The sequence below is a fragment of the Schistocerca nitens genome, chromosome 6, assembly GCF_023898315.1.
Source record: "Schistocerca nitens isolate TAMUIC-IGC-003100 chromosome 6, iqSchNite1.1, whole genome shotgun sequence".
In the NCBI taxonomy this organism is placed as follows: domain Eukaryota; kingdom Metazoa; phylum Arthropoda; class Insecta; order Orthoptera; family Acrididae; genus Schistocerca; species Schistocerca nitens.
The window spans coordinates 164882298-164905770 of record NC_064619.1 but is presented as its reverse complement, the minus strand read 5'-3'; the positions used below and the strand labels follow the sequence as shown (position 1 = coordinate 164905770).

Genomic DNA, 23473 nt, shown 5'->3' with positions numbered 1-23473 from the left:
TGCCTCTTTGCTCGACCGTTCTCGTCGTCAGTTGAAGATGCTCCGAATGATCTACAGATGGAACTGATCGACCTATAGTGCAACACAAGACTGAAGAACAAGTTCTTTGCAGTACGAAGTACAAAAGAATTCTACAAAACAAGAATTTCCACGCCTGCACCAAGAAGCCGCGAGAGTTATGTCCATGTCGACATATGTTTGTCAAAGATTTTTCTCGGTGATGAAAATGAATAAATCAAAGTTTCGATCAAGCATAAGTGATGAAAATCTTCGCAACTGCTTGCGTTTGTCAATGAGCCGTGCTTTTGTGCCCAATATTAACTATATCATTTCTCATGACCAGTGATAAACGTGTTTGGATTTCTTCCTTTCAAATTATTGTTTACTAACTGTGCATTAGTGCCTCATTCTGCTCCATGTTACATTATTATCAGGAAAATTGGCCATTAAACCGATTGTTCCAATGTATACTTACATTTAGGGCTCTTTTTTTAGTGTGTGAAGGGCTACGCTCAACTGAAGTCGATAAAACATAACATTCATCTAATTGTCGGTCATTATGCAGATTCAGACGGAACTGATGAAAGATAGAGCAATAATGGTATTGAAATAACAGGTGATCATAGAGAGGTCTGCAGTTATTATTCTGTTCAGAGGTCAGTGATACAGAAATTATGTGGGTGTAACTGAGGGCACCGAGAGTTAGTAATAGGAAACCTTGCATTAGTTTAATGTTATTTGAAATCATGAATAAGGTTCGTTGGAAGTCGCTAAGTGCTCTCTTTCTTAAATACTAGATCAAAAACATTATGAGTATTTATGTGCCGTCAGTCAAGCTGCCTTAATAAAAACCCACGGTTGTTAACTGTATTACTTGTCTTACTGGGTTAAGCTGTTAACATAAAAGTAGACGTCTCAATGAATAGATTTTTTTTTTTTTTCAAACCTGTTTACAGGCAGCCCAGCAGCAGCATACTACGCTGCTCTTTGACCTCAGAGAAACACAAAAGAGACAAATGAAGACAATGTGAGATAAAAATATAGTGGACATATAAACGGAGACAAACACTTTTTAAAATACATGGAGCCGTTCACGGGCGTAGAGTCCAAGATAAAATTTGTTCAGACACTTGGACACATACATAGATGAAAAATTGTCACACGTGAACATAGGAGCACAAAACGAATAACACTGAACCAGTTAAGCACAAAACGACGGCACGCACAGAAACACGAGGCGTTGATTTCCGGCGCGCGAAAGTTCACTAACCGTGTACGAGTCCGGGGACCTGCCAAGAGAGGAAGAAGGGGGTAGGAGAGTGAGAGGGGAGAGCAGATGCCATGGGCATGGGAGACAGGGGGAAGGGAGGAAATGGGAGGGGAAGCCCGGGGGAAGAGCGGCGGAGGAAGGGGACGGGGGAAAAGGAAAGAGAAGGGAGGGAGGGTGCCGAAAGGAAAGGACACAGGAAAGGGGAGGGGGAGGATCAAAGTTGATAGGAGGCATAGATGCAGGGGAGGAGGACATCATCAAGGAGGGGGAGCTGGCGGAAGCCACCTTGGGAGAGGGTAAGGAGGGTGGAGAGATGGAGACCGGGTGGGACGTGGGAATACAGGCGCGGCAGTGGGCGGGGGTGGGAGAGGATGGGCGAGACAAGCGGGTGAGGAGGATCGAGATTGCGGGAGGTGTACAGGATGCGCATCCTTTCAAGGAAAAGGAGGAGGTGAGGGAACGGAATGAGATCGTACATGATCTGCGTGGGGGAGGGGAGACGGATGCGATAGGCGAGGCGGAGAGCATGGCGTTCAAGGATTTGAAGGGATTTATAAAAGGTAGGGGGGGAGGGGGGGGAGATCCAGGCCGGATGGGCATAACAAAGGATAGGGCGGATGAGGGATTTATAGGTGTGGAGGATGGTGGAGGGGTCCAGACCCCACGTACGGCCGGAAAGGAGCTTGAGGAGACGGAGTCGGGAGCGTGCCTTGGCTTGGATTGTCCGGAGATGGGGGGCCCAGGAGAGGTGACGCTCGAGGGTGACGCCAAGGTACTTGAGGGTGGGGGTGAGGGCGATAGGACAGCCATAGACGGTGAGATAGAAATCAAGGAGGCGGAAGGAAGGGGTGGTTTTGCCTACAATGATCGCCTGGGTTTTGGAGGGATTGACCTTGAGCAACCACTGGTTGCACCAAGCGGTGAACCGGTCAAGATGGGATTGGAGAAGGTGTTGGGAGCGCTGCAGGGTGGGGGCAAGGGCAAGGAAGGCGGTGTCATCAGCAAACTGGAGAAGGTGGACGGGGGGTGACGGCGGCGGCATGTCCGCCGTATACAAAAGGTACAGAAGGGGGGAGAGGACGGAACCTTGGGGCACACTGGTGGAGGGAAAAAAGGTGTAGGAATCCGTGTTATTGATGGTGACGTAGGAAGGACGGTGGGAGAGAAAGGAGCCGATCAGACGGACGTAGTCAATGGGAAGGGCAAAGGTTTGGAGCTTGAAGAGGAGACTGGAATGCCATACGTGGTCATTAAGCTCGTTCGAGGTCCAGGGAGAGGAAGATTGCAGAGCGACGGGAATTAAGCTGGTCGGAAAGGGGATGAGTGAGGTGAAGGAGAAGGTTGTCGGAAGAGAGGGACGGCCGAAAGCCACAATGGGTAACGGGAAGGAGGCGGTGCTGGCAGAGATGCTGGTGGATGCGGCGGGTGAGGATAGATTCCAGGACCTTGCTGAAGACCGAGGTAAGGCTGATGGGACAGTAGGAGACGGCGGATGGCGGTTTGCCAGGTTTAAGGAACATCAGGATACGGGAGGTTTTCCACAGGTCGGGGTGGTAATCGGTGGACAGGACTACATTGTAGAGCCTGGCCAGGGTGGAGAGGAAAGAGACAGGAGCTTCACGAAGGTGACACGATCGTGACCAGGAGCGGTGTTGCATTTTGTTCAATGAGTAGACTGTGACAGTACTTTAAATGTTTAATACGTGAAATACCTTCCCATGGTTGGCTTGCAAGCTGTGGAAAGAGCACTAGAATGCGCCAATACAGAGTATCCCAGCAAGTGGATAAAGCAACATCTGTGCGTAGAAACAAGCACTACATGCACGCTGCCGGCTGCGGCGTGCTCGCTGTGACCCGGAAGTTGCACATGTGCAGGAGCACCGCACGCTTGCAGAATTTCTGGCTGGCCCTGTGCTTTACCCTTGAGTGAGTCTATGTGATCATTCCATTTTAATCCCTACAAAGTGTTACACCCACATATTTGTAGGAGCTGCCTGAACATAACTGTGACTCAGTAGTATTATACTCATAGAATACCACATTTTTTCGTTTTGCGAAGTGCACAATGTTATATTTCTGAACATTTAATGTGAGTTGTCAATCTTTGCACCACTTTGAAATCTTATAAAGATCTGACAATATTTTTGCTGTTTTTTCTGGGAGTACTTCGCTACGGATAACTGTTATCTGAAAGAAGTCTGAGGTTACTATTAATCTTGAAGAGTTATGTAAAAGGATTCCTGGGATGAATGTTGTATTTTATTCCAACAATTGTGGAGAGCAATAGAAGAACAAGTAAGTACCAAAAATTCACATTGTGATTCACAGAAATCATTTAATAAAATGTTACTGTAGCAGACATCACATGGGTTGAAATTTTCAATTTATATTACAAATATGTGATTGCACTGTATTTATATGTGGCAAACAGCTGGATTTGTGGTCATATCCAGAACAAGAGGGACACACTTCATGGCATCACTGAGAGGCCAGTCAAGAGTGTTAGGAAGTCATAGCCTATTTATGTATCTGATCAATACATATTAGTCATACGAAATGCAAAAAAGAAGGGAAATCCACTAAGTCTTAGAGACATGGATTTTTCAGATCTGAAGGACATTAAAGCTTTGCGTGATGACATGGCCAAGGACGTTGATCGATATATGTTCAAAGTATCTGAAAATCAAATTATTCCAGTGTGAAAAGGGAAATGGTGAGTTTCAGTATCAGAATAGCTACAAACAGTCTGAGTGAGGACAAGTTCAGTTTGAAGGCAGAAAGATGCATTTAACAAGGAATGTAGATGCAAGGAAATCGGATTTGAAACCTGCTTATATTATGAAAATGACCCTTTCACAGAACAAAAATCAAGATTTAAGTAATTTGGTTAACACCAACATCATTCCTAAATATTACAAGTTTTTCTATGATTCTGTTTCCACATAAATGTACAGTGTTGCCTTTCATGCCATTTTTTAAAAGTTTTTTGTCCAATGTATTATTTAACTTCATTTATGTGACAAAAATAATAAAAATGACAATAAAAAATGACACTCAATAAGAATAACAAAATAAAACAATGATTTAGAGAAAAATTTAAGCTTTTCCCATGCTCTTTTTTTAGCCATATTTGCTAGTTTGGTTAATAATGTTGCAAGTGGGTGAACAGGATGAAATTCACCAGAAATCATTTTTGTATTTTGTAGGGGACGCTTCGTTGGAATTAGTCCAACCTTAAATTTCACAGGCAATTTTTGTGTTAGTTAATGAGGTTTTTAAACAATTTAGTTTGTTTTTCTGTGTTTTCTCTAAACTTTTCATTTTGGCAGTTGTCATTGTCCTTACAGAATGGCAATGCATGGTTGACCTCAGAGTGTAACGTATTGGGCTTTGGTTACGATATGATCCCTCCATACATTATCTGTTATCTGATTGATATGTGTGCCAACTTTTACCTTACAAATACATTGCAGTCACCGTTCTTGAAGTTACTTTCTGTAGTGGAGGTGCTATTTAGAGGTTGTAACACGGCTTCTTAACCATCTGGAGTGTGATGGACACTGAAAGAGAGCTCTGATCTATTCAAACTACTAAAATGACAAACCAGTTTTGTGATTACTCTTCTGTATTGTAATTGATATGACTTCACTGTACAACTTCATTCACAATTACGGATGATACAAATCTCTCATAAATTGTACCTCACAATAGATCATAATGTGTACTGCTCTACCTTTGACATTACAGAATGACAGTTCTTATCTGTAATCTTCAGATGTTCTGGTGTTGACATTATTGCCCATGCCCTCCACTCTACCAAGCCACGACACTAAAGCATAAGTGGCCCCTCCACATCTGGTAGAGATGCTCACTTGCCGTTGCGCCTTGTTGATGTTCTGAGCTGATGAATTTTACACCAAATCTGCACATATGGTAAACCAGAGGGCATACAGTGGGATTTTTCACACTTACCCACTGCCTAAAGAACATTTCTGGTTTACACGGACATCTTTCCACAGAATCAATGCTGCACCTCAAACTTAGAGGGACAACATCTCAGCTAGGAGAAACTGCGTTAGTGAAGTACTTTTGCAAGATTTGTCTACCTTAAAGAGTGAACAGCTTGAACTGCAGAGACCAACACCAAAGCTTAACTTGCATGATACTGTGCCACAAGGCAATGGAAAGTTTTTCTGGGTGAGTGTAGAACCAAAGTGGCTTGTTAATATGTTGCGTGTGGTAGAAAGACTTGCAGAAAATGATGCATTGGACACATCACATTGCTTTGTAAGAAAAATCATTCTACGTATACAAGTGAATGGTGACCAGAAAGTGATACCCATAAGTGAAGATAAGATTGATGCCAATGAGGTGAAGCTGGTAGCTAATCTGGATACCCTAGAAGAGGATGATTGGGAAACAGCAAGTGTGCATTGTGATTTGATGCAGGCTGCTGCTAAAACTGCATTACGTTAGGAGGTAGAGCATCTAGAGGAACGGAAAGAGTGAAATGGAGAGCTGTATTGTGGTATGAGGATTTGTGTTTACTCAAGACCTGCTGGCAGCAACACCTGACAGAACATTGAATTCCTATAGAGAATAAAGTGCCAGTATACCATAAGCCATATTCTGTATCTTGGATTTTATGGAAGTTTTTATATAACCAGCAGTATGAGATGGAATAATAGAGTACAGCCTTGGTCCATTGTGGGCCACTGGAGTGGTCATGCCAAAGAAGACATCATGTACATCTAAGAATCTAGGTCTTGCTGTGACTATTAGATACCTTAAGAGCAAGACAGTGTCAGATCTAAACCCATCACTAAATGCCACTGAGACTACTGACTACTTGAGGCAGTTCAAGCATTTCTCTAGCATGGATCTAAAAGAAGTGGGTACCATCAGCTGGAGGTATTGCTTGAGGACCAACTAAAGACAGTTTTCTTGGTCCCCTGAGGTCATTATCAGTAATGAAGGATGTCATTTGCATTAAAAAATGTACCAGCAACATTTCTCTGGTTGTTGAATGCAGTAAGTACTGAGTGGGCTAGAACCTCAGCAGCATATGGTGTACCTCAATGATATAATGTTTTTGAAAAGGATGTGATGGAGCATATTCGCAACTAAGAGATGTTTTTAAAAGGTTATTTGAAGTGCTTTTCATGCTAAATACTGAGAAGTGTCATTTGATGTTGGAGGAAGTTGTGTACTTGGGGTATGTAATTAGTAGAGAGGTGTTTAACACAGACACAAGGTCAGTGCAGGCAGTGAATTTTCCAGTTCCTAGCAACAGTAAAGAATTACAATCATTTTTGGGTTAAGCAAATTATAATAGAAAATTCCTAAACAGGGTTGCAGAGGTGACAAGACCACTTATGCTGTTATTAACCCTTTCCCGCCAAGTGGTTTCAGTCTGAAACCACATTTTTACTTTGCCTGCTTTTGCAATCCAGAGGTTCATTCTTGAAACCATCACCCCACGTTGATTGTTGGTGACATCTAGCGTCAGCGCCAGTTACTTGTTGCAGTAGCGAAGTGATTGTTGTCGGGTAAAAGCATTATTTGTGTAGTGCTGCGCCGAGTACACGTGCTTTCGACACAGCCTTCACATAAAATTGTTTTGTGACGTATATACAGCAGATAATAAGAATTTCAGGTAATCGATTATTCTTATGCTTCATTTTATGATATTTGGAAGATATTTTTATTGATAATTATAATGTAAAGTTTAGTTTTTTTTTACAAATATGTAGGTGGTTTCAGAATGAAACCACTGAGACATAATGACCTTCAAACGGTAAATTCTTTTGTTCTTTACAGCGTGTCATTATGGATAATAGACCATCATCAAGGGTGAATCAGCAATTCAGAGCTTGTGACCTTACCGCAAATATACTAATGGACATACTTGCTGAAATTCCAAGTGATACTGAGTCGGCTGCTTCGGATACTGGAGGTGAATCAGGCGAAATTTATGAGGAACCTCGACTTCTTTTACCTGATGACAGCGTAGTTGAATTTGAAGAGGATGTGAACGAAAGTGTTTGTGCTCAAAGTGACTCTGTTCGCGTTAGTAGTGGCAACAATGACGGGCGATATGTGTGATGACAATACAGAAATAAATGAGCATATTGAATGGGTGAAACAGATATTGTCAAATGCAACAACTGAGTTTTCACAGGAATATGGTTCAAATATCCCATCTAACAAATCAAGTCCCAATGAAATATTTGGTTGTTTATTTGGTGGTGATTTATTAGACCATCTACTGTATCAAACAAATTTATATGCAACTCAAAAGCTTGGAGGTTCCACAGTTTCAAACCAACCGATATTGACAAAATGAAGAAATTTCTTGCCATAAATTTACTAATTGGTATAAAAAAAATATCCTTCATATAGGGATTATTGGTCCTCTGATCCAGTTCTCTGTGATTCATATATTTCAGTTCTCATGCGTCGGAATAGATTTTCGTGGTTGCTAGGCCATATTCATGAAAATGATAACAGCCAGCAATCAAAAAAGGGTGAAAAAGGCTTTGATAAATTGTTCAAGATACGCCCACTATTGGACTATCTTAGCAATAGGCACGCAGGAAGTTATAAGCCAACAGAACACCTTGCTGTGGACGAATCAATGATTCGTTTCAAAGGTAGATCCAGCCTCAAGCAGTATATGCCACAAAAACCCATAAAACGTGGGTACAAGGTTTGGGTACTGGCAAATGAAACTGGTTACGTTTCCAAATTTCAGCTTTATACTGGGAAAATTGGTCAGGAGGTAGAAAAGTGTCAAGGTGCCAGAGCTGTATAACACCTTAGTTCAGAATTAGCAGGAAAGCATCACAAGCTGTACTTTGACAATTATTTTACTTCTGTACCCCTGATGCTAGGACTGAAGAAACAAGGAATATATGCCTGTGGGACAGTGAGGAAAGGCAGAGTTGGGTTCCCAAAAGACCTCGAAAATGAAAAGAACATGTACCGAGGAGAGTTCCAGTTTCATTGTAGTGGCCAAGGTATCACAGCATTCGTTTACAAAGATCGTAAACCAATACAGTTTCCTTCACACTTCTACAACACTGTAAATGTGGACACAGCATCTCGGAAATCCAAAGATGGTTCTCGCACAGAAATTTCGTGCCCAGATATTGTAAAGGATTACAATACCTATATGGGGCTTGCAGATAAATCCGACATGTTGAAATCAATCTATGAGATTGATAGAAAAAGCAAGAAATGGTGGCACAGAATTTTGTGGCACTTTCTTGATGTCACTGTTGTAAATGCCTGTATCATTTATAATGAACATTGTGATAATGATCAGAAAACTCTGAAGCAATTCACACTGTCTGTAATTGCTGGCCTAGTTGGAGAAACTTCGTCATCAACTCCTAATCGCAAGAGATCTCAGATCCAGCGGAACAAATTCGAGCCATTTGTTGCACCAGAAAAGCGGTTTGACAGTGCATCCCATATGCCAGAAAAAGGACCGCCTCGAAGATGTGCACACTGTAGTACTGCTAAAGAGCCACATCGAACAAGATCATTCTGCAAAATGTGTAATGTGGGTTTGTGCTTAACAAAAACAAAAAACTGTTTCACTGAATTTCATAAGAAAATGTAGCCATGAAAACTGTCACAACAACCCAGTGGTTTCAATATGAAACCACCTAGAATATTTTATTATGGAATATAAATTTTATTGTTATTACACTATATTATTGCTTTTTGAGATAATAAAAGTAGATTTTGAAAGAAATTGTTATAATTTTCTTCTTATGTTTATTCATGGGCCTCCAAGGGTTAAAGGAAGGCGTATAGTTCGAGTGAGCAAAAGAATGTCAGGCTGCCTTCGAGGAACTGAAAAAGGCATTAGCACCGAGTCCAGTGTTAGTTTTTCTGGATTACGAGAATGAGTTGTGCTTTCATATGATGCTTTCAATCAGATGTTGGGGTATGTTTTCAGTCAGTTGGTAAATGACAGAATATCCTATAGCATATGCTTCTCAATAGCTCAATAGAGTGGAGAGGAACACTCCATAGCAGCAAAGGAAATGCTTAATTTGATGTATGGGATTTTGTAATTTCAATGTTATTTATAGGGAAGAAATTTAAGATGGTAACCAACCACGCAATTCTTAAAAGTTTGTTAGGGCTAAAGGACCCTTGTGGTAGGCTCACAAGATGGGCAGCAAGAATGAGCAAATTCAAACATGACGTTGTACACAGTTAGGTAAAAAACACAGGAGCCACGGTGATTTACGCAGAAACATAGAAGTAAAACTGGAACTGGGTCATAGCCTTACATTTGGCAAACAATGTGTCGCGCTGACACTGACTGTAAGTTGTACAAGGTGTGTTGTAATGAGATCGATTTTTAGCCACCAAAGTCTTTTTTTTTTCTTTCTTTTTTTCTCCCCTTCCAAACAACAGTATTGTCCTGTTCTGAAATGCTTCAACTGGTAAGGCCTTTAACATGTCACTCACATTCTTTTGAATGTTCCCCAGAGTCCCAAAATGACATCCGTTTAAGAGTTTTTCAATTTCGGGAAAAGAAAAAAGATCTGATGAACAGGGGGGCTATGGAACAACAGGACTGCCTTTTGAGATCAAAAATTTCGTGATGGAAGTGGTCATGTGACCTGGGGAATTGTCATGATGCAGCTTCCACTTGTCTGAAATGTCCGGTCTCACTGATTCACTCTTTCCCTGGCTGTTTCAAAGCTGCCCTTGTTTAACATTTGGTAGACAGTTTATTCTGGATGGACTGGTCTCACAATAGCATCCACATGTTCGGCATTTTCATCAGTTTATGAAGTTGAAGGTCTTCCTGTCTGAGACTCATTTTCAACATGTTCTTGGTCTTCCAAAAATGAATTGTACACATGAAAAACTTGTGCTCTTGACAAGAAATGTTCCTCATAGACCTGTTTCAACTTTTCATGGCCACACTCACAGATTTTGAAGTTTAACATAAAACCTGATGTCATAACATTACTATAAATTCCACTGTTCCATTTTTGTAACACACAACAAAAACACAACTTCACAGACAGTACTCTCAAAAATCAATTGCTGACTGTACAGAGCTGAAACTCGGGATGAGTTTACACAAGTCTAACAACACAACATTACCAGATAGCTTTTAATGCTGTCAGTCATTATTTTCCCCCACACACCTCGTATGCAAAAAAGCCACAGTTTATTGTATGTGACGGCCTATTATGCAAGACAGCTGGGTTGGGGGCCCAGTGTGGAAGTGCCACCTAATCTGGAGGAAGAAGTTCTGAAGGAAGCACACCACCATGAGCTGTCTGGCCACAGTGGTCAAGGAACAATCAATAGAAGAATGGTGGAGTGCTACTGATGGAGACAAGGAAGGAAGATGTGGACCAGTATGAAAGAAATTGTGTACACTGTGTGTAATGAGCAGACACAAGCCATAAGGTAGTACTATTAAGAATAAGGTTCCCAGAGGTGATTAAACCTTTTTAAATGATTGGAAAGGATATTCTTGGACCATTAACTGGACTCCTGCAAGGAACCTTTGATTATTGTTGATCATTTTTCTCAGTATGTAAATATGATCGCCATTCCTAATCAACAGTGGCGCAAATATGGGTCAACAGCTGGTTTCTCAAATTTGGTGTTGTGGAAACCATAATCACAGACCAAGGCACAAATTTTATGTTAGATTTGGTAAAACAACTGTATCATTTGCTGCAGGTTTAGAAATTAGGAACTAGTCTGCTGCATATAAAATGCAGAGTGTGTATTGTACTAAAGATATTTAGGTGTTTCTTTCTTTCTTTGTTGGACAACAGACCTTTCCAATGAGGGAGGAGGAATGACTGTGGCTCCTTGATCCCAGTTTTCCAGCATTGTCCACGTGAATTTCTGGAGCCGAAACCCTACTTATAACAAGTTGAGCTGCACTGGGTTTATTCCATGGACAATACCACAGTGGTGGAACTGCCATGAGCAGGGTAGACTTGCACGGGCCAAGCAATTGCAACTGCACGGCTCTGGATTAATGATTTACAGAGCAGAATGGGATATAACAGAGCTGAAATTTCAACTGCCAGGCACTGCTATTGGTGAGACACAGTTAAAATGTTGTGCAGCCACAATTTTACTGGCTGTCCAAACTGCTAAAGGTGCTTCCAATGCAAAATTTGACCTATTTGAATAAAACACTACATCTTCAAGCAGCCATTTCCTTGAATCGGTTAACAGACATGCGTTGTTGTTGTTGTGGTCTTCAGTCCTGAGACTGGTTTGATGCAGCTCTCCATGCTACTCTAACCTGTGCAAGCTTCTTCACCTCCCAGTACCTACCGCAACCTACGTCCTTCTGAAATGCTTAGTGTATTCATCTCTTGGTCTCCCTCTACAATTTTTTCCCTCCACGCTGCCCTCCAATACTAAATTGGTGAGCCCTTGATGCCTCAGAACATGTCCTACCAACCGATCCCTTCTTCTAGTCAAGTTGAGCCACAAACTTCTCTTCTCCTCAATCCTATTCAACACTTCATTAGTTATGTGATCTACCCATCTAATCTTCAGCATTCTTCTGTAGCACCATATTTCAAAAGCTTCTATTCTCTTCTTGTCCAAATTATTTATCATCCATGTTTCACTTCCATACATGGCTACACTCCACACAAATGCTTTCAGAAATGACTTCCTGACACTTAAATCTATACTTGATGTTAACAAATTTCTCTTCTTCAGAAACACTTTCCTTGCCATTGCCAGTCTACATTTTATATCCTCTCTACTTCGACCATCATCAGTTATTTTGCTCCCCAAATAGCAAAACTCCTTTACTACTTTAAGTGTCTCATTTCCTAATCTAATTCCCTCAGCATCACCTGACTTAATTCGACTACATTCCATTACCCACGTTTTGCTTTTGTTGATGTTCATCTTATATCCTACTTTCAAGACACTATCCATTCCGTTCAACTGCTCTTCCATGTCCTTTGCTGTCTCTGACAGGATTACAATGTCATCGGCGAACCTCAAAGTTTTTATTTCTTCTCCATGGATTTTAATACCTACTCCGAATTTTTCTTTTGTTTCCTTCACTGCTTGCTCAATATACAGATTGAATAGCATCGGGGAGAGACTACAACCCTGTCTCACTCCCTTCCCAACCACTGCTTCCCTTTCATGTCCCTCGACTCTTATAACTGCCATCTGCTTTATGTACAAATTGTAAATAGCCTTTCGCTCCCTGTGTTTTACCCCTGCCACCTTCAGAATTTGAAAGAGATTATTCCAGTCAACATTGTCAAAAGCTTTCTCTAAGTCTACAAATGCTAGAAACGTAGGTTTGCCTTTCCTTAATCTAGCTTCTAAGATAAGTTGCAGGGTCAGTATTGCCTCACGTGTTCCAACATTTCTACGGAATCCAAACTGATCTTCCCCAAGGTCGGCTTCTACTAGTTTTTCCATTCATCTGTAGAGAATTCACGTTAGTATTTTGCAGCTGTGACTTATTAAACTGATAGTTCGGTAATTTTCACATCTGGCAACACCTGCTTTCTTTGGGATTGGAATTATTATATTCTTCTTTAAGTCTGAGGGTATTTCGCCTGTTTCATACATCTTGCTCACCAGATGGTAGAGTTTTGTCAGGACTGGCTCTCCCAAGGCTGTCAGTAGTTCTAATGAAATGTTGTCTACTCCCGGGGGCCTTGTTTCGACTCAGGTCTTTCAGTGCTCTGTCAAACTCTTCACGCAGTATCGTATCTCCCATTTCATCTTCATCTACATCCTCTTCCATTTCCATAATATTGTCCTCAAGTACATCACCCTTGTATAGACCCTCTATATTCTCCTTCCACCTTTCTGCTTTCCCTTCTTTGCTTAGAACTGGGTTTTCATCTGAGCTCTTGATGTTCATGCAAGTGGTTCTCCTATCTCCAACGGTCTTTTTAATCTTCCTGTAGGCAGTATCTATTACCCCTAATGAGATAAGCCTCTACATCCTTACATTTGTCATCTAGCCATCCCTGCTTAGCCATTTTGCACTTCCTGTCGATCTCATTTTTGAGACATCTGTATTCCTTTTTGCCTGCTTCATTTACTGCATTTTTATACTTTCTCCTTTCATCAGTTAAATTCAATATCTCTTCTGTTACCCAAGGATTTCTACTAGCCCTTGTCTTTTTACCTGCTTTATTCTCTGCTGTCTTCACCATTTCATCTCTCAAAGCTACCTATTCTTCTTCTACTCTATTTCTTTCCCCCATTCTTGTCAATCGTTCCCTAATGCTCTCCCTGAAACTCTGTACAACCTCTGGTTTAGTCAGTTCATCCAGGTCCCATCTCCTTAAATTCCCACCTTTTTGCAGTTTCTTCAGATTTAATCTACAGGTCATAGGTCATAACCAATAGATTGTGGTCAGAGTCCACATCTGCCCCTGGAAATGTCTTACAATTTAAAACCTGGTTCCGAAATCTCCGTCTTACCATTATATAATCCATCTGAAACCTATCAGTATCTCCAGGCTTCTTCCATGTATACAGCCTTCTTTTATGATTCTTGAACCAAGTGTTAGCTATGATTAAGTTATGCTCTGTGCAAAATTCTACCAGGCGGCTTCCTCTTTCATTTCTTAGCCCCAAATCCATATTCACCTACTACGTTTCCTTCTCTCCCTTTTCCTACACTCGAATTCCAGTCACCCATGACTATTAAATTTTCGTCACCCTTCCTTGTCTGAATAATTTCTTTTATTTCATCATACATTTCATCAACCTCTTCCTCATCTGCAGAGCTAGTTGGCATATAAACTTGTAGTACTGTAGTAGGCGTGGGCTTCGTATCTATCTTGGCCACGATAATGCATTCACTATGCTGTTGGTAGTAGCTTACCCGCACTCCTATTTTTTTATTCATTATTAAACCTACTCCTGCATTACCCTATTTGATTTTGTATTTATAACCCTGTAATCACCTGACCAAAAGTCTTGTTCCTCCTGCCACCGAACTTCACTAATTCCCACTATATCTAACTTTAACCTCTCCATTTCCCTTTTTAAATTTTCTAACCTACCTGCCCGATTAAGGGATCTGACATTCCACGCTATGATCCGTAGAATGCCAGTTTTCTTTCTCCTGATAATGACATCCTCTTGAGTAGTCCCTGCCCGGAGATCCGAATAGGGGACTATTTTTCCTCCGGAATATTTTACCCAAGAGGACGCCATCATCATTTAACCATACAGTAAAGCTGCATGCCCTCGGGAAAAATTACGGCCGTAGTTTCCCCTTGCTTTCAGCCGTTCGCAGTACCAGCACAGCAAGGCCGTTTTGGTTAGTGTTACAAGGCCAGATGAGTCAATCATCCAGACTGTTGCCCTTGCAACTACTGAAAAGGCTGCTGCCCTTCTTCAGGAACCTCACGTTTGTCTGGCCTCTCAACAGATATCACTCCGTTGTGGTTGCACGTACGGTACGGCTATCTGTATCATTGAGGCACGCAAGCCTCCCCACCAATGGCAAGGTCCATGGTTCATGGGGGGGGAACAGACATGCAAGAGATGCAAATTATGACAGAGCAAATGCTTCAACACGTGCAGCAAATAATTCAACATATGCAGCAATACCAGGAAGCGCAATTATGTATGATTGTGACCATGAATGTTACAATAACCATAACAGTTTTAGTTTTCACTCTGTTTTGTGCCGCCTTTGTCGACCTTAGACGAGAGCCACTCATCAGTGTGACCGTCCTGTGTATCAGATACCACTAGACTGGTTAATTATTTGTTCATAAAGTAGGAGGGTAGAGTAGAAAAAGTTCATCGTGAATCTGGACGGGCAAGGAGAATATGGGATAGAACTGTAGAAGGAATGTACAGTCTCAGCCTCTGAACCTTGTGGTTCAAGCTGCATCATGTTAAGAAGGAAACTTGTTGCAGACCAGTCACGGGTAGAGACGGTGTTAGGGTCTTCCCAAAGGGTGAAGGTGACACCATTATTTTTTGGGTTCTACTACATAAGTAGCAGCTCTTCTAAGGCTTTGTGGAAAGCTATGTGCAACTGATGGGTGCTGAGGCACTGGTATAATGATTTCATCAGAAGGCCTGTTTATCCAACACAAGGGTGGGAAGGACACACCTTGTAATCCTGGCAATGTAGCAGAAGTGTAGCACGGCTGCAGGACAGGCCAACGGGTTACTACAATGGTGAGCACAGGAGGTGCTGATTTGTACATGGCATAAAAATCGTGCCATTAATCAGTATAAATACTCTCTGGTTTTAGCAGAGGTAGGAGCAGTCTGGCAGCACCCACCTTCATATGAGGGTCACAACAGGCACCACCAGGTTACAGGCCAACAAGCAGACAATGCCAGTCTGGGCTGCCATCTCTGCCAGACCAAATCCCAGTACTAGGACTACAATCTGAGGACTTGGCACTGTGCAGTGAATGAGCCACTTTCGGGCTCTTTTCAGCAGCAACCAAACTTCTGCTTGGAGGTCAGTGGTTCATGTCAGGGGCTGTGCAGCTGCCTGTGCATCAACACCAGGGCGAGCAGTCGAGCATCCACCTTTGTTACCTGCTGGGGTGAGCTCTTCTCCTGTGTCACGGCAGTCTCCAGGAGAATTGTGGCAATCTTAAGTGCCGCTGGTCCTTGCCACATGACACTATGCTGGGTAAACTAGGGAACATGTTGCTGAGGTGGCTAAATAAGTATCAGCATTGCTGGGCACGGACTACACTGCTGGCATCTGTCTTCCGCAGCTGTCAGCAGGCCCTCCCACATTTCACGCCTACAGCATCGTAACACTTCGAGTGTTGTAGCCAAGTTGAATAAAAGTGTTTTACCGTCCAGCTGTGTTTTCCTAGCCACCAATGGCCATCATCCCGTTTCCAGCGCCCACTCCCAACTGCATTTCAGCCTCTAATCTCTACAGCATGGTGGCCTCCTCATTCCTGAGCTACTAAACTTATGATGATTGCGCTGTTCTAAGCCTGTCATTATATGTCTCTATACCTTCTCCTCTGGAGCTTCTGCTGCAGAGTTTACATAAACTTGGGTTGATGCAAACATGAAACTTAAGGCATTTTATTACACTATCTGGTACATTTACAGCTACTTCTGTTTTATATTTGTGGGGCTCACAGTCTGGTGCAAGTCTTTCTAGTTGATATGATTTGATTACTTTCCTGTAAAGCACAGTAAGTATAAGTGTTTTAGTACAGATGACTGACAACACCACATGGAGTGTAAAGTGTAAAGTTGTGTTTTTATTGTTGCTACCGATGAGAAAAATGGAACAGAATGAAACCCACATGTGCACTGTTTCCCTCAGATACCACCATTAACAATGGTGTAGTTTGATATATTATCTATGATATTGGTACAAAATGTGGCAATGAGACACTTTGGATCACTCTCTCTCCTCCCCTTACAAAAAATAGAAGTTGCAAAGATCCCTCACAAGCAGGATTAAAACTGGCTCTCTCTGATATGGCTTTAAATGCCCTGTGAATTGAGATACAGAATATATAACAAATTATGCATAATTTATTTCACATATTCACAATATTAAAACTATGTACATACACATTCGAACAACAAAATATGTCTCTTTAAATAACAAGGGAATGAATACAATATTTTGTAAACAAAAGTGGTCTTAAAGCAGTTTAAACCTTCATTAATTTGAAGATATAAACATATGCTATTACTGAAGTGTCATTTCCTCATAGTTTAAAATATTACATGCAGACACAAACTATTTTATACTTCTTTTATTTTTCCATATTTCATTTTGTTTTTGAACTTCTTTGGGTTTATTCCATATGCTTTGAGCCGTGCATCTGACAGTTCTGTAACATTATTGTTGTTTTTGATATTGTCATTTACTTTACTTCTGTTGTTCTTGTTCTTTTTGTGATGAGAATTCCTTACTGATGCTTTAGGCATTTCCTTGTTGCTCATCTGTTCTATGAATTTGTTTCTTTTCTTCTTTTCCTTTCTCTTCTGAGGTTCTGTATGGGAACTAGAACTTTCTTTCCCAGCTTTGCAATTATTTTCTGTAACAGATGTTTCTCCACCTTGAGGAGCAGGCAGGGTGGCAGTGACGCGTTCATCATGAGAAGAAATTTCCAATGTCTGCTGATCATTCATGAAGCTGGACTTCTTTTTCTTCTTTTTTGGTGGCTCACTGTTCAGCTCCTCTTCATCTGGCTCACTACTGACAAAGCAAACAGGATTTTACAATTCTGGTCTCTTTGTGTGCATGAATAAATTAAAAATAATGCACACCACAAGCAAACGCAGAAGAAAAGAGTGGAAGAGATCATAAACTTTCCACTACACCTTCTTTTCTTGTAAATTTTGTATCAGAGCTCCAGTAAGATAGATTACAACACAGGGTATAATATACATAAAATATGTTAGAATAAATCATCATAACTTACTCAGTATACAAACTCCTCAAGATTTTCCTTTTTAACTTCTCGTTCTGTGCTTTCTTCTTATACGCTACAACATCATATTTTTCCACGTGTTCTGGTCTATACTGAACAGCCTTCTTCAAGGAACACCATTTATTTAGTTCCTTGTCATCAGCACGAAGAATCTTAAAAAAAGTATATTATTATTAGGCTTAGTATATAGTAACTGCAGTTAGAAACATTCCGCAAAATGGCACTTGATGAACAGCAGAAATAGCAACTAAGACAAAGTATGCCAACTTCTTAAGTTTTATTAATACAAGATATTACTGGAAAGTTGCCCTAAATGAAGCAGAGGATGATTATGAAAAAAGGGGGGGGGGGATGGAGGAAATCTAAGGAGAGGAGCAGAGTACGAATGATGGGGAATAATGTGGAGAAAAGGATAGAAATGAGAAGTGAAAGACAGCTCAATTACTTTCAACAAATACATAACAACAATGGATATATACATCTCCCAACTTCTCAAAGTTACAGGAGTAAGAACTTGAGTTGGGGTTGAGTTGTTTGGGGGAGGAGGCCAAACAGCGAGGTCATTGGTCTCATCGGATTAGGGAAGGATGGGGAAGGAAGTTGGCCATGCCCTTTCGAAGGAACCATCCCGGCATTTGCCTGGAGCAATTTAGGGAAATCACGTGGCCAGACATGGCCACAGAAAACCTAAATCAGGATGGCCGGATGCAGGTTTGAACTGTCGTCCTCCCTAATGCGAGTCCAGTGTGCTAACCACTACGCCATGTTGCCTAGTAAAAAACTTGAAATTCAGGTGTGTAATTAAGATATAAATGGAATGAGACTGATTTCCTTCCTTCTAAATGCGATATACTACTGCCAAAATGCACTTAGGGACAGGATACAAGGTTCAAAGTTTGCTGCTTGTGCATGTTATTGTGCAATGAATCAATTTCAACAAGGAGTTGCCATAACATACACACTATTTCATAAACTTCCAATGCTTCCTTACTTAAGGCTAAAATATCCTACTTTACTAAAACATAAATAAGTGTAGTATAGCTCTACCTCATCTATTGTTAATCCAAAGCTGTTAGGAACAACTTTTCTGTACTTGAATCTGCAGGGTAGATCACCAATAACATCTTCACAGTCAAGCTTATAATACTCTTCAAGATATTCATCAAAAGTCTGATCATTTGGATTAAATGAAGGTTTTGGCGTTGAGACAATTTCAGCAAATTTTGACTGTCTCCGTCGCTTCTTTCTCTTTTTTGATGACTCAATAAGCTCGGACTGTAATGCTGCCGTTGGATCATAATCACAATCCATCTGTAAAGTTGAATTAAGATGATATTTGTTTAGTCTTGTAGCAACGATAACATAACAAATGATATTTAAAAAATCAAACAGCATACTACTGCATGTATGAAGATGTGAATCCTTACATTGAAATCTGGATCCTCACAGTGAGGTTCATAGCCAGCCTCTTCATTTTCAGCATACTGATGGCCATTTGACTGTAAATTTTCCCAGTTTTCTGAAGCAGAAAACAACAACACACTTGTGAACTTTAAAATTAAATCATGATCTAGTAAACAAAAATGAATGTTCATTTGTCTTATACATGTTCCTATACTATTCATCCAATTACGATGAAGAAATTTGTTCAGTTGTTGTACTTATGAGAGTGAAAGTTACTGTGGGGTAGGAACAACATACCTCCCATAGGGGTGGAGTGAGGTAAAAAGGTGTGACATAAAAGCAGAACTCACCTACATCTGGAGCAACTTCAACCAAATTTGGTATAGACATGGCTCAGTGGGACCAACATATCCCTGCTACTGTTAGGAATAGGGGTGACAAAGAGAAGATGTAACATGTACGAGGTGCATTCAAGTTCTAAGGCCTCCGATTTTTTTTTTTTCAGGCTGGAAAGAGATAGAAACATGCGCATTGTTTTAAAATGAGGCTGCGTTCATTGTCAATAAGTCCCAGAGATGGCAGCACCGTACGGCAGATGGAATTTTGCCGCCAGCGGCGAGAATGAGAACTGTTTTAAATACTTAAAATGGCGACGTTTTCCTTACTTGATCAGCGTGCAATCATTCGTTTTCTGAATTTGCGTGTGTGAAACCAATTGAAATTCATCGACAGTTGAAGGAGACATGTGGTGATGAAGTTATGGATGTGTTGAAAGTGCGTTCGTGGGTGCGACAGTTTAATGAAGGCAGAACATCGTGTGACAACAAACCGAAACAACCTCGGGCTCGCACAAGCCGGTCTGACGACATGATCGAGAAAGTGGAGAGAATTGTTTTGGGGGATCGCCGAATGACTGTTGAACAGATTGCCTCCAGAGTTGGCATATCTGTGGGTTCTAAGCACACAATCCTGCATGACGAGCTGAAAATGCGAAAAGTGCCATCCAGGTGGGTGTCACGAATGCTGACGGATGACCACATGGCTGCCCGTGTGGCACAGTAATCAGTCAGAATGGCGTGTCCTGGGTGGTTGAATTTATAGATTTTAGGAAGCACGTAAAAGGTAGGAGAGCAGGGAGTGGTAGGGGTGAGCAGAGACATGGACTCTGGGGAGAGGTTCTGTGATGGGTCTAAAGATTTGAGGAGAGACTGGAGATCCTGCAGTATTTCTGGAATGGGGTCACTGTAGCAAGGTTGGTAGGTGGATGTATCTGACAGCTGGCAGGGTCCCTCTATCAGGTAATCTCTGCAGTTCAGAACAACAGTAGCGGAACGTTTGACCACAGGTAGGGCCATAAGGTTGGGATCAGTTTTTAGATGGTGGACTGTGATTCTTTCTGTGGATGTTGCATGTTGAGGAATTTATGGAATGATGGTGAGGCAAGGTTTGAGGTTAAGAAATTCTGGAAAGTTAACAGGGGGTGATTTGGGGCCAGTGGGGGTGGATCACGGTTGGATGGAGTAGTGAACTGAGACAGGCAGAGTTCAACATTGGTCTTTGGTTGAGTCTGATTGCTAGGATTGGTGGCAAGAAAGTGTTTCCACTGTAGGTACCAGGAGTAGGAGAGAAGGTCTTTTACAAGTCCTGCATGAATGAATTTGGAAGTGGGGCAAAAGATCAAGCCTTTGGACTGATATTTCTGTGGGGCTAAGGCTTATGGAGGAAAGTTCATGACTGTGTTTTGGGTCTGTTTAGGTTCTGGATTTTGTATGGTGGTGGGAATGAGTTTTGGAGGGTGGGGTAAATGTAGTATGTCTGCGAGAGAGGGTTTGTCAGCTATGACGGAATATGAAGGAGGTGTGTGGTGATTGTTGTAAAGGTGATGGACAGTGGTACTCCCAGGCCAGAGTAAGAAATGAGCAGGGTAGAGAGTTTTTTGAGGTGCCATTGTGCGTGTTACTCTAGTTTGTGGAGGGCAAGAGTTTCAATATGTGTTATGGGTTCCAGGGTTTTGGGACTGCATAGCAGGAGAATTTTACAGATGGAGAGAAGACATTGCAGGATTTGGGGTAGGTTGATATGGTTTTGCAGGAGTATGTCGGTGAGGGCTAAGGATTGGCAGAATCTGAACAGATGGAGGTCATTGTGGAAGGAGAGATGGCAGCCGAAGATGGGTAATTTGATGATAGGTCATTTGGGGAGATTTCATTAGCCAAGCAGCAATGCAGGAACAATATGTGGGCCTGGGGTTTGGCTACCGATAAGGAAACTTGTTTGTATTGACGCAGATGGAAGGAGTATGGAATAGACGTGAAAAATTATATACGTCCAAAACATTCTCAAAAACACACCCAAATACATGGGAAAAATCACGAGAATGATGAAACGGATGAAAAAGGGGGAAACAATATGAAATCTGAGGGAGTCGATGATAGCGAAAGGCAAAAACTCACTAAAATTGGCATGAAGTCACAATGTGATTAAAGTGTATATATGCTGTGGGTAGCATTTCCCATGGTGGTTAAGTGTAAAGAGGGTGGACGGCAGATGTGACTGGATGAAGGAATGAGATACAAGATCATGTGGCACCAGAAAGTTGTGGGAAATATGTGAAAATACGAGAGTGACACAGGGAGAGTGATCAATTTGAAGGTATAGGATTACTGATATCGGCGGAAGTAATGTGGGACATAAGCTGCAGCACCAACAATCAGCATGGCCATGTAGCTGGCTGTTGTGCCCGGCCAAGACCGTTGATACAGTGCGGCTCATAAGTAGAGCATGCAGTGTGGTTCATAAGGTAACAAGAGAAAGACAGGGAAGAAGAGAAACAAAGACGGACATTGAGTATAGCAATACATAGAAAATAGTAACAAAGGAAAACAGCAATGGGTTAGGGTGGATGAAAAGCCGTCATGCAAAACTCAAACAATCCAGGATGGAATGTAACAATATTTTGAAAAGGATAGTTGCTACTCATCTTATAGTAGAGATGCTGAGTCACAGATAGGCACAACAAAAAGACTGTCACAAAATAAACTTTCGGCCCCTCCCCTTTTCCGATTCCAGCACCACACAGCTCTCTATTCCACCAACACACTCAGTCTTTTTACTTCTCTCCTTTTCTGCTACCTTGCCCCTGCCCCCCACCTCTCCCCTGCCCACCGTCCCACAGAAGCACTTCCCCTTCCCCCACCCCTATCCTGCTATCCCTCCCCCTCCCCATCCCCGATTCCTCCTTATCCCCACCTAGTTGCCTCTCCCATCATGCAGTGCTGCTGCTGCTCACAGTGTGGCTTCAGCTGTCAGAGACTGTAGTTGTGCGTGTGAGTTGCGTGCATGCTTGTGTGTGTGTGTGTGTGTGTGTGTGTGTGTGTGTGTGTGTGTGTGTGTGTGTGGTCTATTTTTGACAAAGGCCTTGTTGGCTGAAAGCTTATTTTGTGACAGTCTTTTTGTTGTGCCAACCTGTGACACAGCATCTCCACTATATGGTGAGTAGCAACTACCTTTTGCATAATGTTGTAACAACCTCCCTAAATTTGCAGGCCATATAACTGTGGAGACTCAGGCACTTGTCAGTGGCAGCACCTTTTCTCAACACAACAGTCAATTACTGGCAGAATTACAAGTTTCCTCAGGAGTCAGATGAAACTGCAGGTGCAATTCACTACAGATACAGATAAAATATGTGTGAAATACATTACATAAATGCTTGTTTTTCACAGTATCAGTTATATGTTGCATGCTCACAAGTAGTACAGTCAAAAAAATTATGTTTTTGCAGAAGACGGTAAGGAAAAAATGTATATCCCAAAGCACTCAAATAGGCTTATTCAAAATTAATTTAATGCACAAAATATCATTCTTTTTCTTTATTTTGTATGTGTAAATACGCCTGGTTTGTATACATGTACCTACTTAGAAAAAGAGCCATTGTAATGCATTCCAGAAACAACTAGTCAAAATACAAAAAAGTGCCATGCACATTGTTATCTTCTGTTATAGTTGTTATTTAAACACATTTTATCTTTATTTCAAACTATAACTTTGCCATGACTAACTACAAATACGAAGAGTAGTGCATAAAACGTATCTGAAAAGCAGAGATGTACCTTGTTATATGCCAATGTGAGGAAGCTACTTTCCTAATACCAACAGTGTGAGTTCTCCTGTCTGTCTTGTAATGTAATTTATAATGCAGTCAGTCTTAAAGATGAGTTACCTTAGAACATAATTCCATATGACATTATTGAATGAAAATTTGAAAAATGTCAACTTACTAATTTGTCTCTCCCCAGGATTTGCAATGAATCTAAGTGCCAATGTGGCTGAATTAAGCTGT

The 23473-nt window shown here is 41.5% G+C and overlaps 2 protein-coding genes across 3 annotated transcripts in view; one reads left to right on the top strand and one right to left on the bottom strand.

Annotated features, from left to right (window-relative positions):
* The first annotated feature begins 3864 nt into the window (after nucleotides 1–3864).
* LOC126263269 (piggyBac transposable element-derived protein 4-like) lies at nucleotides 3865–8897 on the top strand. The gene is made up of 3 exons (XM_049960355.1): nucleotides 3865–3942; nucleotides 7091–7325; nucleotides 8164–8897. Exons 1-3 carry the CDS (start codon nucleotides 3865–3867, stop codon nucleotides 8895–8897), a joined length of 1047 nt encoding a protein of 348 aa, XP_049816312.1.
* Nucleotides 8898–16853: 7956 nt separating this feature from the next.
* Nucleotides 16854–23473, bottom strand: part of LOC126262466 (protein KRI1 homolog) — a 93506-nt gene continuing 86886 nt past the window's right edge. Inside the window, exons 8-11 of one of the 2 annotated variants that reach the window (XM_049959125.1) lie at nucleotides 19155–19246; nucleotides 18775–19038; nucleotides 17719–17879; nucleotides 16854–17489 (exon numbers count right to left, since the gene is read on the bottom strand). In XM_049959125.1, the coding sequence (XP_049815082.1) occupies nucleotides 17036–17489; nucleotides 17719–17879; nucleotides 18775–19038; nucleotides 19155–19246 (971 nt within the window). In that variant the 3' untranslated portion in view covers nucleotides 16854–17035. Of the gene's footprint in view, nucleotides 17493–17718; nucleotides 17880–18774; nucleotides 19039–19154; nucleotides 19247–23473 lie in introns of both variants that reach the window. The other variant, XM_049959124.1, reaches the window with a different exon arrangement.